The sequence below is a fragment of the Penicillium cinerascens genome (genome assembly GCF_028974065.1).
Source record: "Penicillium cinerascens strain IBT 15544 chromosome Unknown scaffold_4_segment0_segment0, whole genome shotgun sequence".
Lineage (NCBI taxonomy): Eukaryota > Fungi > Ascomycota > Eurotiomycetes > Eurotiales > Aspergillaceae > Penicillium > Penicillium cinerascens.
This window is the reverse complement of record NW_026695297.1, coordinates 468,704-483,314: the sequence shown is the minus strand read 5'-3', so window position 1 is coordinate 483,314 and position 14,611 is coordinate 468,704. Positions and strand designations below refer to the sequence as shown.

The following is a 14,611-nucleotide window of genomic DNA, read 5'->3' as shown; positions in this document are numbered from 1 at the left end:
TCTCTTGTATTCCAGGGTTTGCCTCCTCTCATTTGTGCTGCCATCCGCTGGCCGCATCTCCCGTTTCATCCTGCCATTGTCCCGCAGCACCTGCATCACCGTCCGACCACTGTTTACGCCAACGGGTGGTTCGCGAACCTCCTCATCCAAACCTGATTCTCATACTACCTCCGATCCGTCCGGTGGACCTGACAAGAAACATTGGGAGATCACTGCAGTGCACAAAGTCCGACTGGACGTTTCTATGATCTGATCGCCTTCGGAATTGGTCAGTGACCTATCACACAAGGGTCTCCTTTCCCCGCAAGCGCTGACTGAGATGGTTCGAGCAGGGCGCAACTACGAAAAAAAGTCCCTTGACACAATCCACAATCTTTACCATGGATCCGTTGCAGCAGCCCGTCGCGGATGCTCCTGCTGTTGCGGAGCCGCAACAGCATCCTGTAGAGGAACAGGCGCCGGAGGTCCCGTCCGAACCTCCTCTTGAGCAGCCTCTGGAGCAGCCGTTGGAACAACCGGCATCCGTCAGTGTCAGAGTCGAAGAGCCAGTTCCCGAGCGGGCTACCAGCCGTGTAGGCATCGATCAAGGCTACAACAGCGACTCCAAGGCGCACTACCACTCTCGATCGACTGATTTCCACCAAGCTGCTCCCGAATACCCCCCTCAAGATACAGATCCATCTGCTCGCCTCACTTCATCTTCCTCTCTTGACCAGCAGCCCCAGCTGCAGCCCTCATCACGCCCTAGCTCTAGCTTCTCAAGTGGCCCAGAAAGATACGGTCTTTCTCAACAGCAGCCGTCTGAAGTCGCCCAGCGACAGGCGGCCCAGTCGCAGGCGGCGAAGAACAGCGTTGTCATTAAGGTTGGCATGGTTGGAGATGCTCAGATCGGCAAAACCAGTCTTATGGTGAAGTACGTTGAGGGAAGTTGGGATGAGGATTACATTCAGACGCTGGGTATGTGTGAGCTGCTCCGCCAAGCATGTACGCTTGCTGACCGCGATACGCAGGTGTCAATTTCATGGAGAAAACCATCTCGATTCGCAACACAGAAATCACCTTCTCCATCTGGGATCTTGGTGGTCAGCGCGAGTTTGTCAACATGTTGCCCCTCGTCTGCAACGATGCCGTGGCGATTCTGTTCATGTTTGATCTCACCCGCAAAAGCACGCTGAATTCCATCAAGGAATGGTATCGCCAGGGCCGGGGGTTCAACAAGACGGCCATCCCATTCCTGGTCGGTACCAAGTACGACCACTTCGTCAACTTTCCTCGTGAGGACCAAGAGGAGATCTCCCTTCAGGCCAAGCGATTTGCGAAGGCGATGAAGGCTAGCCTGATCTTCAGCAGTACCAGCCATAGTATTAATGTGCAGAAGGTTTGTGTCTTTCCCAGTTCATTCCAGCCATTCACTAACTTCTCCCTAGATCTTCAAGATCGTTCTAGCCAAGGCATTTGACCTCAAGTGCACCATCCCTGAGATCGAGAATGTCGGCGAGCCTCTGCTGCTGTACAAGTCTGTCTAGGACTGGATTTCACTGACGATGATGTACATTGGGATGAAGTGATGCTCTTGATGATCGATCCTGACCCCTGGCCCTCCGAGCCTCTCTTTTCTGTGAATTATGTTTCTTTCTCTTCATCATGTATTTCACGTTTCTTATGTCTTCCGTGCCACCCCTGACTTTTATTATCTTCAGGAATCACCTGAAGATATCCAAAGACCGGACGCGACCGTGCTTGATTCCTTTTCTTTTCTGTGCATTGACTTTGTTTCCCGGGGCCATTTCCGTACTACCTCTTTTTCTTGTGTTCATGTCTTTTCCCTAGACAGAGGCTCCTCTAGCTGCCTCGAGGCGTTTGGGTGTCCGAAGGAAGTGACATGCCGGAAATAAAAATTCAAAACTGAAGTTCAAGTCAACGTGTGCCTTTGTACCTGAGCGTAGTCTATCCATGGTCCATACGACGCGTGAGACTCCCGCGCTCCTCATTGGGGCCAGACCCCTCACTACTTTGAGCCACCTCATCCTAAGGCTTTTTCATCGGCGCATTGTACAGGGCTGTGTCGAGACTTGTCCAGGGTCATTTCTAGTCCCCACGTTGTGGCGACACTACTTTTTGGGTCCAAGCCCTCTGCACTCGGCCCCTGCCAAGCCACCAAGTGGTGTTCGTGACTGTCGCTACAGCGTCTTAACTGTTTCACGGCTCTCTCCTTCTCCAAGTTCGTGAGGAAAGAAGACAGGCGCCATGACTGAGGAGCCGCAGCTGGGTTCTATCCAACAGCGGATTGCCGCCCTGAAGCAGGCCCAGGCGGCACATCCCTCTGGACCTGAACCACCGATCTTCCGCCCGCATGTCGACCGCAGCAGATCGGCCAACAATCCTCCCTCCTACAATGTGACCGGCTCTGTTCTGGACGGCGCATCGATAGGAAATGAGCCGGCAGGCGAGCGGACATCAAGACCGGCCCCGCGACCGCCTCCGACGCCGTCGCCAAAGCCGGAAGTGAAACCCAAGAAACCCCCTCCCCCCTTGCCTACGCGCAGATCGGATCGCCAGCCTCCCCCGACACCAGCTCGCCTCGAGGTTCGTCCTGCGCTGCCACCCCGCAGACCTACAGATCCCCCGCGGAGGCCTTCCATCGAGTCGGTTACGTCCAACGCATCACACTCCACCGCAGCGACAAGCATTCGTGGTGCTTCGACCACGTCCATTAACTCCAATGGCAACGGCCGCATTAAGGCGCCCGCATGGGGCGAAACTGAGCTACCGGCACTGCCTCCGAGACGTCCAAAGGAAGACCTTGCAGACTTGAGGCCGCCTCCACGCTCTGAGTCCAAGTCCTCTGAGTCCAAGAGCATTAGTGGCTTTGGATTGAGAAACGGCTTGAGTTCGAGGATATCGTCATTCCGGGGCAAGGACACGGCATCTTCGCCCTCTGCGACTCGCCCGAGCTTACCCTCCTTGCCATCTCGACCAAAGGCTGGCAACGATACATCCTCTGCGCCGCAGTTACCCTCGCGCCGGCCCTCAGACCAGGACGTGCAGTCCAATGGGGCAGACGACGAACCAGCTCCCGGTTTGCCACCACGGCGACTGCCTCCGACTCTATCTAATTCAGACATCCGTGATGCTCGCAAGATCGGATTTGGTGGGTTAAGCAAGGCGCCCGGGATTCCCGCGAGACCGAGTAGTACACCTGGAAATGGAATGCCCCCGCCAGTGCCGACAGGGACTCGTCCAGACCTCTCCAAGCTTCAAGCGACGAAGCCACGCTTTGATGGCTCGGCAACATCTGCTAGTCTACCTGCTGGGACATCCAACACAGAATGCCTAATCTGCAGGGACTTCTCAGCCCCAGACCAACGAGCAGCACAGTATCCTCGTAATTCGCTTCCCACGCAAGATTTGGGGTGGTTGGCCAATGAGCTGACTGCTCCATTTCCCTCGTTGACTGACAAGGCACGAGTTATATTCACGTGGCTGCATCACAACATTTGTTACGATGTCTACGCCTTTTTCAATGATTGCGTGAAGCCATCAACTCCAGCTAGCACTATAGCCTCTGGATTGGCAGTTTGCGAAGGTTTCGCTGGCCTATTTACAGCCCTAGCTGCAATGGCCGAACTAGAATCAATCGTGATTTCTGGCCACGGCAAAGGATTCGGTCATGAGCCACTTCTCCCGGGCTCCCCGGTCCCACCCTTCAGCACCGGCCACGCTTGGAATGCCGTCAAGATTGACGGCGGCCGCTGGAAGCTGATCGACCCCTGCTGGGGCGGTGGCCACATCCAAGGGAAGGGACAACCTTACATGCAGGTCTTCGATCCAATCCACTTTACCATGTCGAACGACGTCTTCGGATTGAAACACTTCCCGCAGAACAAAGAACACTTTTTCCGCGACGACGGTCGCCCTCAGATCAGTTGGGAGGAGTACATGCGCGTGAACCCGGATAACCCTTCCGGCGGCTCGCCCATCAGGATGTACTGCGGTGTCGGGAAGAACGACATCGGCAAAAGTACTCTGTACCCCGCTGACGGCCGGATATCCGTATATAACACACCAAACCCCGTCCGGTTCCAGTTTGGACTACTCTGCGAGCACTGGACACTCGCTCGACACAGCCGTCAAAAGCCTGGACTTTTCCTACTGTGTATCCACGGCGTGGACGGCCGCAAGGATGAACGCCTGTTATTCAACCGTATCCCGGGCTCTGGCCCTGGTGGCGGCGGCGAGTTCTGGTACGTGGATGTTCCTGATGCGCGCATGTTGGGTGCACCGGGCCAGAAAGTGTTGCTTGCTGTGATGACTAAATTTGGGGATCGGGAGGACTGCCGCGGGCTTACGGCTGAGGAGTATAGAGCGCAGCTGGGTCGTGTTGCCATGTCCTGGGCTTATGTTGCCGAGTGGGAGTTGGTTGCATAAGAATGGTGATTCGTTGGAATTGGTTCTCGTTTCAGTCTCGGCGTTGTTGATAGCGATATTCTTACGCATTGGTTGATATCATGAACGCACTTGCATTTTGGGTTTGGATTTTTCGATATAAGCTTGACCCAACCATTTCCTTGCAGATTTGCAAAGAGAAGAAGGGATGTAGGTCTGCTCATAATATCTTCTTAGTCCCCCTATACTTTCTGTCTTGAGGAAGTGATACGTAAAATCAGACGCTCCTCTTCGTTCAAACTCATAATCGAGCACGCACGCAACAACCAGCGTTATGCACCGGACTATCCGTCCGAGACAGGGAAAAAAAAAATTCAACTACATTCCTTACGGACCTTGGAGGGTTACCAAGGGCAGCTTCCACAAGAAACGTGATACACGGCCCATCAAACAGGCTACCCTCTTCTTGACATCTCGCTCAATCTCCGCTGACATGCAATGTCACCTTCTCAACGATCTGGATGATGCAAAGCATCAATTGAGACAGAAAGCGAAGGAAACCAAGGAGCCATCCAGCAGGGACGCAAGCGAAAGCTTGGCCAAGGTAAGAGATCTTCTTGGCGATTCTCTAGATTCAAGCTTCTATCGACCCACTTACTCCCCATTCGCCAAGGCAGGCCAAGGCAGACCAAGGCCCCTCATAAGGAAAACCCTCTACCCGATTAGAGTCCACCAGTCGGCACCGACAAGCAGGCTCCCGGTTGAAATTTGTCGCCGAATGGGTGTGAGGGCCAGTCGGGGCACTGCCTAGTGTCCCGAAGACAATGAGAGAGGCACATGCTGTATTGAAGGCGGCGGTGTATAATGACGGAGTTACGAAATACGAGAGAGAAGGGCTCCCCAACGGAAAACCGAGTCGATAAGCTGCTTGACCTTGCCAAAAGGATCCAGCAACCTTACGTGACCATACGTAGCGAATTCGAGTGTGAAACCGCTCCATCTGGGGTGGATACTGTGCATACCGCTCATTGCACGGAGTGCCGTGCACGTCCATGCCATGGCGAGTAGAGCACTAGTGGCTAGAAGTCGGAAATAGAAGGTACAAGATTTGAGGCGCCAGCCAAAAAAAGCCTCAACCGTACGGGAGGCGTCCTAAGGTTTCCCAACAGCGCCGATTACATCACAGAAAAGCCATGTTGGCCAGTGGCGTCCGCTAAATCGCGGCGGAACCCTGTGTTTCCAGGTCTGGTCCGTGCCATCACCATCATCAAAGGTTTCAAATGTTGGCATTAAGCGAGGCTCATTTCCATACCCAAGGTAAATCCCCCGCTCTACGGTGAAATGTGGAGGAAACGTGTCTGGGGAGTGCATCCCGGTGTACGGATTAGGACGCGGGCACCCCAAACTCCGCATAGAGATGGGAAGGAGGCGGGGATGCATCGCCTGGAGAAGGAACGAGCCGACAAAATCCCTGAATGAGTCCGAGGGCCGCGCAGGGAATGGGGCGCTCAGACCTAGACCGGCCCACATAGTACACGTTCAGGCCATTCTCGGGGGTCGAGAACGGCAGGAGAAATTAACTGAGACCACGGAAAACGGGCCACGCGGGTTTGGAAGGGGAACGGAGCCCGAGTTGCGCGCTATCCCCGAGTCCACTTCGGCGTGCGCCGTCCACTCATGCCGTGGCCTGCCGGCTCAGCGCGTCCGTTTTTACCCCGTTCCGGCAAATGCCCGCCCTTGGGGTCCCCGGACTGGCGCAGGTTGGAAGGCAGAGTTTGCTTTGTCAGACCCGGTGGAAACCGGCTAATCGTATAAGAAATTTCATTACAACTCGTACCGAGACTTGTACGGAGTAGCGAGAGAGTGGGTAGGAGGAAGGTGGCAAGATTTTCACAGAAACCCAATGTTACCCGTTCTGAAGGTAGACTGGCACTGCAGGCCTACGATCCGAACCCACCAGATCTATATCCCTCCCTTGATACTTGGCGCTCATCCCGTGAAGAAGCCGATTTCCGAGTGCGGCCCCCACGAAGCCGACAATGGGTCACGCCGACGCCGAACGCGGCATCACGGTGCGGCATCGCCATTCAGGACGGCACCATGCCCCATCGGGTCCAGAGCAGTGGCCCTCGTGGCCCGATGCCCCGGATCCCTCCAACGATCGCAACGGTTGAGCCAATGATATAGGGCATGATGGGACCACTACACCAATCACCTTCCGTACGGCCCGTGAACGGGTCTTGACGCCGTGCGGTACTGGGAAGGTTGCACTCGTCTTCTACTTCCCATCTCTATTCACCCCCAGACTGAGATTACCCGAAATGAGCATGGCCACACCAAACTTTCCCCGGTGGAGACATACCGCATGGGTTTTGGCCGGGGCCCCGTCGAAATTTTCGTATACTCCAGAGTCGATCTATTTAAGTCCTCCCTGTTCCGCGCCCCGAACGGTTAATCTTTTTTCTCTTCAGTCCCCCCCCTTTCCTTCATACCTGGGATCACTATTGACCATACACCATGGTCGTTGTGGGTAACATCTACGTGATTGCGGCCGTCGCCGTTATTGGCGGCGGTTTGTTCGGTTTCGATATCTCGTCCATGTCTGCTATTATCAGCACCCCTGCTTACAAGTGCTACTTCAATCAGGGTCCCCTGGGTCCCCCCTTCACTGATGATGAGCATTGCTCTGGTTTGACCTCCATCAACCAGGGTGGTGTGACTGCTGCCATGCCCGCTGGTTCCTGGCTCGGTGCTTTGATTTCCGGTTTTATCTCTGATCGTCTTGGTCGCAAGTATTCTATCATGGTTGGATGCATCATCTGGTATGTTGATCGTGGTGTTTGATCCTGAAATATATCCGTTCATGTCACTAATTCATCCTCGTTAGGTGCATCGGTTCCGCTATCATCTGTGCTTCTCAGAACGTCGGCATGCTCGTCGCCGGCCGTGTCATCAACGGTCTCTGCGTCGGCATGGAGTCCGCCCAGGTCCCCGTCTACATCTCCGAGATCTCCCCTCCCTCTAAGCGTGGCCGTCTGGTCGGCTCGCAGCAGTGGGCCATTACCTGGGGTATCCTGATCATGTACTACATCTCGTTCGGCTGCTCTTACATCGGCGGCCCGCATTCCTCCGACTACAGCACCGCTGTCTTCCGTATTCCCTGGGGTGTCCAAATGGTTCCTGCCATCTTGCTCTTCATCGGAATGACTGTACTGCCCGAGTCTCCTCGTTGGTTGGCCCGCAAGGATCGCTGGGAAGAGTGCCGTGCGGTCCTGACCCTCGTCCACGGCAAGGGTGACCCCAACAGCCCCTTCGTCAACGCTGAGATGCAGGAGATCGGTGAGATGTGCGAATTTGAGCGTCAGCATGCCGATGTCACCTACTGGGAGCTGTTCAAGCCCAACATGATCCACCGTACCATGGTCGGTATGTGGTGCCAGATCTGGTCCCAGCTTACTGGTATGAACGTCATGATGTACTACATCACCTACGTCTTCGAGATGGCCGGCTACTCTGGCAACGGCGCCCTGCTCGCCTCTTCCATTCAGTATATCATCAACGTGATTTGCACCGTCCCCGCCTTGATCTGGGTTGACCGTTGGGGACGTCGCCCCACGCTGTTGATCGGTGCTGCCTTTATGATGGTCTGGATGTACGCCAATGCCGGTATCATGGCCACGTACGGTGTTATTGTGCCCGGTGGTATCCATGGCGTTTCCGAGGAATCCATGCGTCTGTCCGGTGCCCCCGCCAAGGGTCTGATTGCCTGCACCTACTTGTTCGTCGCCTCCTACGCGCCGACCTGGGGTCCCGTTTCCTGGGTGTACCCCCCGGAACTGTACCCTCTCCGTGTCCGCGGCAAGGCCGTCTCTATGGCCACCTCTGCGAACTGGGCTTTCAACACCGCTCTGGGTCTGTTTACTCCCGTCGCCTTCTCCACTATCCGCTGGCAGACATACATCATCTTCGGCGTGTTCTTGACTGTCATGTTCATCCACGTCTTCTTCCTCTTCCCCGAGACTGCTGGTAAGACTCTCGAGGAGATCGAGTTGATCTTCGAGGACCCCAACGGTATCCCGTACATCGGTACTGCCGCCTGGAAGACCACCCACGATACTAAGCGCACTGTCGCTGTTGAGTCTGGTGATGTCGAGGTTCTCGGTGAGAAGCTCGCTATGGGTGACAAGTCCGCTGTTTCTCACAATGAGACTACCGCCTAAATGGGGCACCAATGTTGGATGAGGCGTTGGGTTTGTTTGAGAAGTGAGCGACTGTGTCGTTTCACTGGATGATGTCATGTATAAAAGTTTTCGTGACGAAAGCATCTTGAACATAGAAGAAATATATTTTTTTTAATCAATCAATCACTCGCAGAAATGGCAATGTGGAACATTATGGATAGTTCAGGATAGAGCAGCCAGTGTACTTGTACAAGAACTCGGTCTCTGGAGTTTGGCTCAATCTACTCCCCCGAAGGAGTATTTCAACTATTTGCTGCCTCGCGAAATCAGGTTATTTCATCTCAATCGCCAGAATACTTTCCTGTACGAGATCGCCGTCAAGACCGTCTCCTATTTGCTTCATATTCGCATCAAGATACGTCCACTTGGAAAAGTGTGTGAAAGCTGAAGTGACCCAATCGAGTTTGCGGTACCTTAAGAACCTTACGGTGCATTCAATCTAGCGCCTAAAAAATACGATAGGAGAAGCCTTTCTGCCAAGCAAAACCCGAGAATCCGGTACGTAGAGGGAGCGGAGCGCCTAAACTGGTAACTTGCATAGCTCCATCGAAGCTACGGAGATCAGGTACAGAGTTCCCACCGGTGGACTTGAAACTCGCCGGCACCTTGTGTACCCCGAGAAAGGGAACGGTTGAATTTGCTCGGACCGCTCAGCATCGCACAGCGGATGCCTTCCCAATGCAGCGGGTGCATTGCAAAAGAATACGGGTGCTCATCGCCAGTATTGGTAGAGACCGAGGCATCACGAACGCCAAGACGAGAGGGCCAAGAGCGACCGCGGAGGCTGGGTGGCCGAATAGGAGTGGAGTCGAAATTAGCCCCTGGGATTGGGAAAAAAAGTGATAGTCGTCACCGTCACCGATGAAACCCTTCCCAATTGAGCTTTCTCTCCTTTCATCTTTTTTCCCTTGTGCTCGGCACGTGAGCGATCTACAACTTTTCTGCCGTTCGCATTCCGATCTCGCCGAACTTGACCTCGACTTCGACTTCGACTTCCACCTTCTCTCGTATTGCATTCCCGCCATGGTTCGCCCGCGCGGAAGGTCGAATCTGGGCGTGGACATCCGGGGCGACACCAGCGCCCCCGCGATGTCCACCATGAATGAAGTCAGCCCGATTGAGCCTTCCTCCCCCGACCTGAGTAAGGTACGTAGTCGATCTCGCCCGACTCGAGCGCACACGCTAACCCTCGGGCGCATCAGCAATTCGACAAGCAGGCCAAGACACATTCCAAGAAGCGCCGCAGTCGCTCGCTCCTCCACCGGTTCGCCGATACATGCCTCCGCTACACTTGGCTCCTCCCGCTGCTCATTTTGACCTTCCTGCTGTCGCTGTATGCTGTCAATCCGACTCCTTCGAACCCCATGCACAGTGCCATCTTCCTGTCCTACCCGCAGCCGCCCAAGACCCCCGGCGGTCCCATCATGTACGGAAAGGGCAAGAAAGACATCGCCTTCGTCGCCTTCTACACGGTGGTTCTGTCCTTCACGCGCGAGTTCATCATGCAGCAGATCATCCGCCCGTTCGCGGTGTACTGCGGAATCCGCGGCAAGGGCAAGACAGCGCGATTCATGGAGCAGGTGTACACAGCCATCTACTTTGGCATTTTTGGACCCTTCGGCCTGTACGTTATGAAGCGCTCCGATATCTGGTACTTCAACACCACTGCCATGTTCGAGGGTTTCCCGCACCGCGAGCACGAGGGCCTCTTTAAGGCATACTATCTGCTCGAGGCTAGCTACTGGGCCCAACAGGCCATTGTGCTTCTGCTGCAGCTGGAAAAGCCGCGCAAGGATTTCAAGGAATTGGTCGGACACCACATTATCACACTGGCGCTGATTGCGCTGAGCTACCGATTCCACTTTACCTACATGGGTCTTGCGGTGTATATCACGCACGATGTTTCGGATTTCTTCCTGGCGGTATGTTGGACGGCGTGATTAGATGGTAAACCGAGCTAACATGGTGGAACAGACCTCCAAGACACTCAACTACATCGATGCATGGATCACCATCCCCTACTTCGGCACGTTTGTCGGCATGTGGATTTACCTCCGCCATGTTCTAAACCTGAAGATCCTGTGGGCCGTTTTGACCGAGTTCCGCACTGTTGGGCCCTTCGAGCTGAACTGGGAGACCCAGCAATACAAGTGCTGGATTAGTCAGTACATTACTTTTGCTCTGCTGGCCAGTCTGCAGGCCGTCAATCTCTTCTGGCTGTTCCTGATCCTGCGCATTCTCGCCAACTACATCTTCAACAGCGTTACCAAGGATGAGCGCAGTGAAGACGAAGACGAGGAAGAGGAAGTCGAGGCCACCAAGGCTACTGCCACCGGTATCGAGTCCAAGGAGAACCAGGCTCCCCAGGTCCTCATCAATGGCCAACCCGTCACCGAGCAGTCCGGTCCGCGCACACGCAGCAAGAAGGACACATAAGTCCACCCCCGGCCACTTTCCCCCTTGAACCAGTGATGCAAACTGGATCATTTTTCGGAGGGAAAGTTCCCAATTTTCAATAATGTCTCGACACCGGTTCCATATTTGGCGCACAGAAACGCCTGTTTATAATTATGCATAAAAGGACATTGATGAATGAAGGCATGGTGTTTGACCTTTCAGAGCGTGTCTTTTCCCAGTGTTTTCTCACTGGCTCATACAAGGGTTGTCGGAGGTCTTTTTTTCGAATTGTTGCACAGTCGAGTCGCCATGTTATTCGGCTCTTATGTTTATCACTACATTTTTTTCTGTTTGAGTTATGTGGAGACTTGTCGGGATCGTTTTAGGTACCCGTCAGGATCTGGCAGATGTTCATGCGCTGATACGAATATATCGATGATCTTCATGTGAATTGTGATGTCCTCTACATGTTTACGTAGCTTGGGAGGACTTTGAAGTAACCCTCTGGGTTTCGTAATAATTGTTTTACTGATTTGAAATGACCTGGATAATGCAAAATTATCAAATTCGACAAGACCATGTTGGGCATTGATTGATGATCCTAGAGGTGCATGTACAAGACACCCTGCCAATTCCATCCACAGAGATTTGGAATGGTGTAAAGCTATACAGCGTTTAGTTCTCGGACTTCTCGGGCTTGCCCTCGGCCTCGCCCTTGCCCTTGTCGTTCTTGTCGGAGTCCTTTTCATTGGCAGACTGTGAATTCGTTAGCTCAATTGATTGTGGTGTCGAAATGAATATGACAGACCTCGTCCTTGCTCGAGTCCTTGCTCGAGTCCTTGCCCGAGTCGCCTGAGGCTTCTTTCTTGGGCTTCTCGGCACCCTCGTCCTTCTTGGCTTCCTTGGACTCTTCCTTGGGTTGGTCTTCCTTGGATTCGGAATCCTTCTTGGGCTCCTCCTTGGATTCCTTGGACTCCTTGGACTCGTCGGCAGACTTCTTCTCCTCGCCTCCTTTCTCTTCGTCCTTCTTCTGCTCAGTATCCTTTGTCTTCTTGTCTTCCTCCTTAGGCTTCTCCTCGGGCTTCTTGACATCCTTCTTTTCACCAGCGTCATCGTCGGAAGGTGCCTCCTCTACCTTCTCAGCTTTATCTTCCTTTTCCTCGTGTTTTGCCTCGTGATCATCGTGAGCATCATCGTGTCCATGTCCGTGGGAATTGTCGGAGCTGGAAGGCCAGAGGTAGTAAACCATTGGGCCAGTAATACCAGCTGACGCGAGAAGCCTATAGTGCAGTCAGCAAGAACATCCATTGTCTCAAAGCATTAATGGGAATAGAAGAACATACCACGGCAGATCACTCGTCTTGTGCTCATCATGGCCCTTCTCACTGGAATAGAACCTCCTCCCGAGGACCCGGCCGGAGCGCCTCACGGCGGGAGCAGCGCGGAAGGCCCGAGCTGCATTGGCAGCACGCAGTGCGGAGCGGCGCGCAAAGACCATGGTGCGAATGTAAAGACAAGTAAAGAGAATTGAACAAGCGTGGTAGGGCGAAAAGGAGGAAGTAGAGAGGAATTACCGTAGCAGAGCTCAAGCCACTAATTCCAGAACTTACCAAGGTACGAGGAATCGAACCGATCGTAAGACGTTACCCCAGCCACTTCCGATGGTCAGTGCGGCTACACGGTGATGTAATGGTGCTTCAACCCTGCTTTTGTTTCCCATGCATAGCTACTGGATCTCATCGGAGGGTGTGTTGGGTACACTAGGACATACATTGGTCAATTTGACCAAGCCCTAAATTCTCTTACTGCCTAAAGACTCCTTGCGCAGGTACACGGGGTGTTCATAGCTCGTGGAGACGGGCGGAGCTCCCGCCCATCAGATTAGATCGACTTCACGAGATTATGCTAGGAGTTAACGCCAGTTGACTCCATTTTAATAGACTTGAGCTCAATTTCATTTCAATTGTATGAATTCAAAGACTAGAGCATCATAGGATGGCTTCATCTTCTTCACCCTGATCGACAGATTCATGCCTCAGGCGACACGGCACTCAGGCATTGACTGAGCTCCTGCCTCAGGCCATGCACCCCACGTTTGTCGCAGCTATCAGCCTCGTCTACGATAGCGGGCCTTCCTTTCTTGAGCTTCTCCCCTCCAGCCCTTCTACATAAAATCATCAGTCACATCACGTCCAGAAGGCCCCGTCACAGCCATGGCAGACCGACACGTCACCCAACAGAACATCTTCAGCCTGCTGAACAAGCTCGACGACCCGGATGCCGACCTGCGATATATGTCCCTCAATGACCTGTTCGGCATTTTGAACAACCCTGCCTCCTCTTTCCTTGCGAGCGATCCCCGGTCATCGACCAAGCTGGCCGATGGGCTCCTCAAGGCTCTGGACGACCAGCATGGCGACGTGCAAAACCAGGCGTTGAAATGGTGCGTGACAGCCTCCTGCTTTGACCTCGACTCGTGACTAATGTAGACAACAGTCTCGGCCCCTTGGCTACTCGATTGCCATCCGAAGCGCTCATGCCCCTGCTCGAAGAATTGACCAACCTCACCTCCTCACAAACGATAGACACTTCCGTCCCAAACACCGCCCTCCGCACCATTGTCGATACCCTTCCTCGTCCTCACGTCGGACAGCCTGCGACCCCGGCTGCAACCACCGCATACAACGCCGTATCCAAGGTCTTGATTCCCAGACTCACGGGCCCAACTCAATCAGGCTCGGGCAGACGCGGCTCCGTCGTGAGGGGTATGTTGGAGAAGGACCCGTCCAAGGGCTTTAGCAGCGATGCCATCGATGTGCTCATCAAGGTGGTTACATGTTTCGGACCGCTGCTTCAGGAGCCGGAGCTGGCTGCCTTGACAGAGCCTGTCATGGCCATTATCCATAACGACACTGCTGGGACCGTGGTCACAAAGCGTGCCCTGGCGGCCATCTCGGCACTGGTGCTTTTCTACTCTGATCACCAGCTCAACGCCTTTGTCAAGCGCCTCGCGGATACTTTGTCGTCACCCAATATCTCCACTGTCCACAGGCGGCATTTGATTGCAGCAATCGGTACTATTGCTCGAAGCGCCCCGGCCAAGTTCGGCCCACATCTGAACAGTCTGGTACCCTTTGTCTTCTCTGCCGTCGGGGAAGATGGCGTTACAGGAAACTGAGCTCTTTCCCATGTTTCATTGGTCTGCAAGAAGCCATTGCAGACCCTCGGTTCCTGGCATCAGGTGTCCCTAATGGATCACCGCCCACGATTCATGTCAGCACATATGGTTGTTATCTATGCTTCGCTGACGACGCACATTGTGCGGCCTGGCTTGTAAGGCAGGAAGCGTCACCGGGAGGGTGTATAGGGTACAAAGATGACCAGTCTGACCGAATTTAACGATACCCACGTTGATCTTTAACAAAACTTCATGGCATGGAAGATTGAAAATGGAACGCATTTGCATCTATGGCATATAGGTAGTTGACATCCACGGGCGTGCCTTCCCTACAATTTAGCTTAAGACTCATTAATGCAACTTTGCTTCCTCGCTGCTTCCTTCAAACCGTGCAACGTGCTTACCTTCA

At 53.9% G+C, this 14,611-nt stretch overlaps 6 protein-coding genes across 6 annotated transcripts; 5 read left to right on the top strand and 1 right to left on the bottom strand.

Moving 5' to 3' along the window:
• Positions 1 to 380: 380 nt before the first annotated feature.
• On the top strand, positions 381 to 1,526 carry N7498_008133 (Spg1/Tem1 GTP-binding protein; the record flags this gene model as incomplete). Its single annotated transcript, XM_058455195.1, has 3 exons — positions 381 to 957; positions 1,011 to 1,378; positions 1,428 to 1,526. The coding sequence occupies 3 exons, from the start codon at positions 381 to 383 to the stop codon at positions 1,524 to 1,526; spliced, it is 1,044 nt and encodes a 347-aa protein (XP_058305183.1).
• Positions 1,527 to 2,247: 721 nt separating this feature from the next.
• Positions 2,248 to 4,428, top strand: N7498_008132 (uncharacterized protein; the record flags this gene model as incomplete). Its single annotated transcript, XM_058455194.1, has 1 exon — positions 2,248 to 4,428. One exon carries the CDS (start codon positions 2,248 to 2,250, stop codon positions 4,426 to 4,428), a length of 2,181 nt encoding a protein of 726 aa, XP_058305182.1.
• Positions 4,429 to 6,903: 2,475 nt separating this feature from the next.
• Positions 6,904 to 8,606, top strand: N7498_008131 (sugar porter family MFS transporter; the record flags this gene model as incomplete). Its single annotated transcript, XM_058455193.1, has 2 exons — positions 6,904 to 7,208; positions 7,274 to 8,606. 2 exons carry the CDS (start codon positions 6,904 to 6,906, stop codon positions 8,604 to 8,606), a joined length of 1,638 nt encoding a protein of 545 aa, XP_058305181.1.
• Positions 8,607 to 9,650: 1,044 nt separating this feature from the next.
• On the top strand, positions 9,651 to 11,063 carry N7498_008130 (TLC domain-containing protein; the record flags this gene model as incomplete). Its single annotated transcript, XM_058455192.1, has 3 exons — positions 9,651 to 9,773; positions 9,830 to 10,549; positions 10,602 to 11,063. 3 exons carry the CDS (start codon positions 9,651 to 9,653, stop codon positions 11,061 to 11,063), a joined length of 1,305 nt encoding a protein of 434 aa, XP_058305180.1.
• Positions 11,064 to 11,699: 636 nt separating this feature from the next.
• Positions 11,700 to 12,554, bottom strand: N7498_008129 (uncharacterized protein; the record flags this gene model as incomplete). Its single annotated transcript, XM_058455191.1, has 3 exons — positions 12,368 to 12,554; positions 11,833 to 12,304; positions 11,700 to 11,780 (listed from the first exon to the last, which is right to left on the bottom strand). Exons 1-3 carry the CDS (start codon positions 12,520 to 12,522, stop codon positions 11,700 to 11,702), a joined length of 708 nt encoding a protein of 235 aa, XP_058305179.1. The 5' UTR covers positions 12,523 to 12,554.
• A 617-nt stretch (positions 12,555 to 13,171) lies between these two features.
• On the top strand, positions 13,172 to 14,212 carry N7498_008128 (uncharacterized protein). The gene is made up of 2 exons (XM_058455190.1): positions 13,172 to 13,467; positions 13,521 to 14,212. The coding sequence occupies exons 1-2, from the start codon at positions 13,238 to 13,240 to the stop codon at positions 14,200 to 14,202; spliced, it is 912 nt and encodes a 303-aa protein (XP_058305178.1). The 5' UTR covers positions 13,172 to 13,237; the 3' UTR covers positions 14,203 to 14,212.
• Positions 14,213 to 14,611: the final 399 nt, after the last annotated feature.

Excerpts from the sequence above, each read along its gene's own strand:
- N7498_008128 (XM_058455190.1), top strand. The coding sequence starts at position 13,238 with ATGGCAGACCGACACGTCACCCAACAGAACATCTTCAGCCTGCTGAAC. Across the intron at positions 13,468-13,520 it reads CAAAACCAGGCGTTGAAATG|TCTCGGCCCCTTGGCTACTC; the intron begins GTGCGTGACAGC and ends TGTAGACAACAG.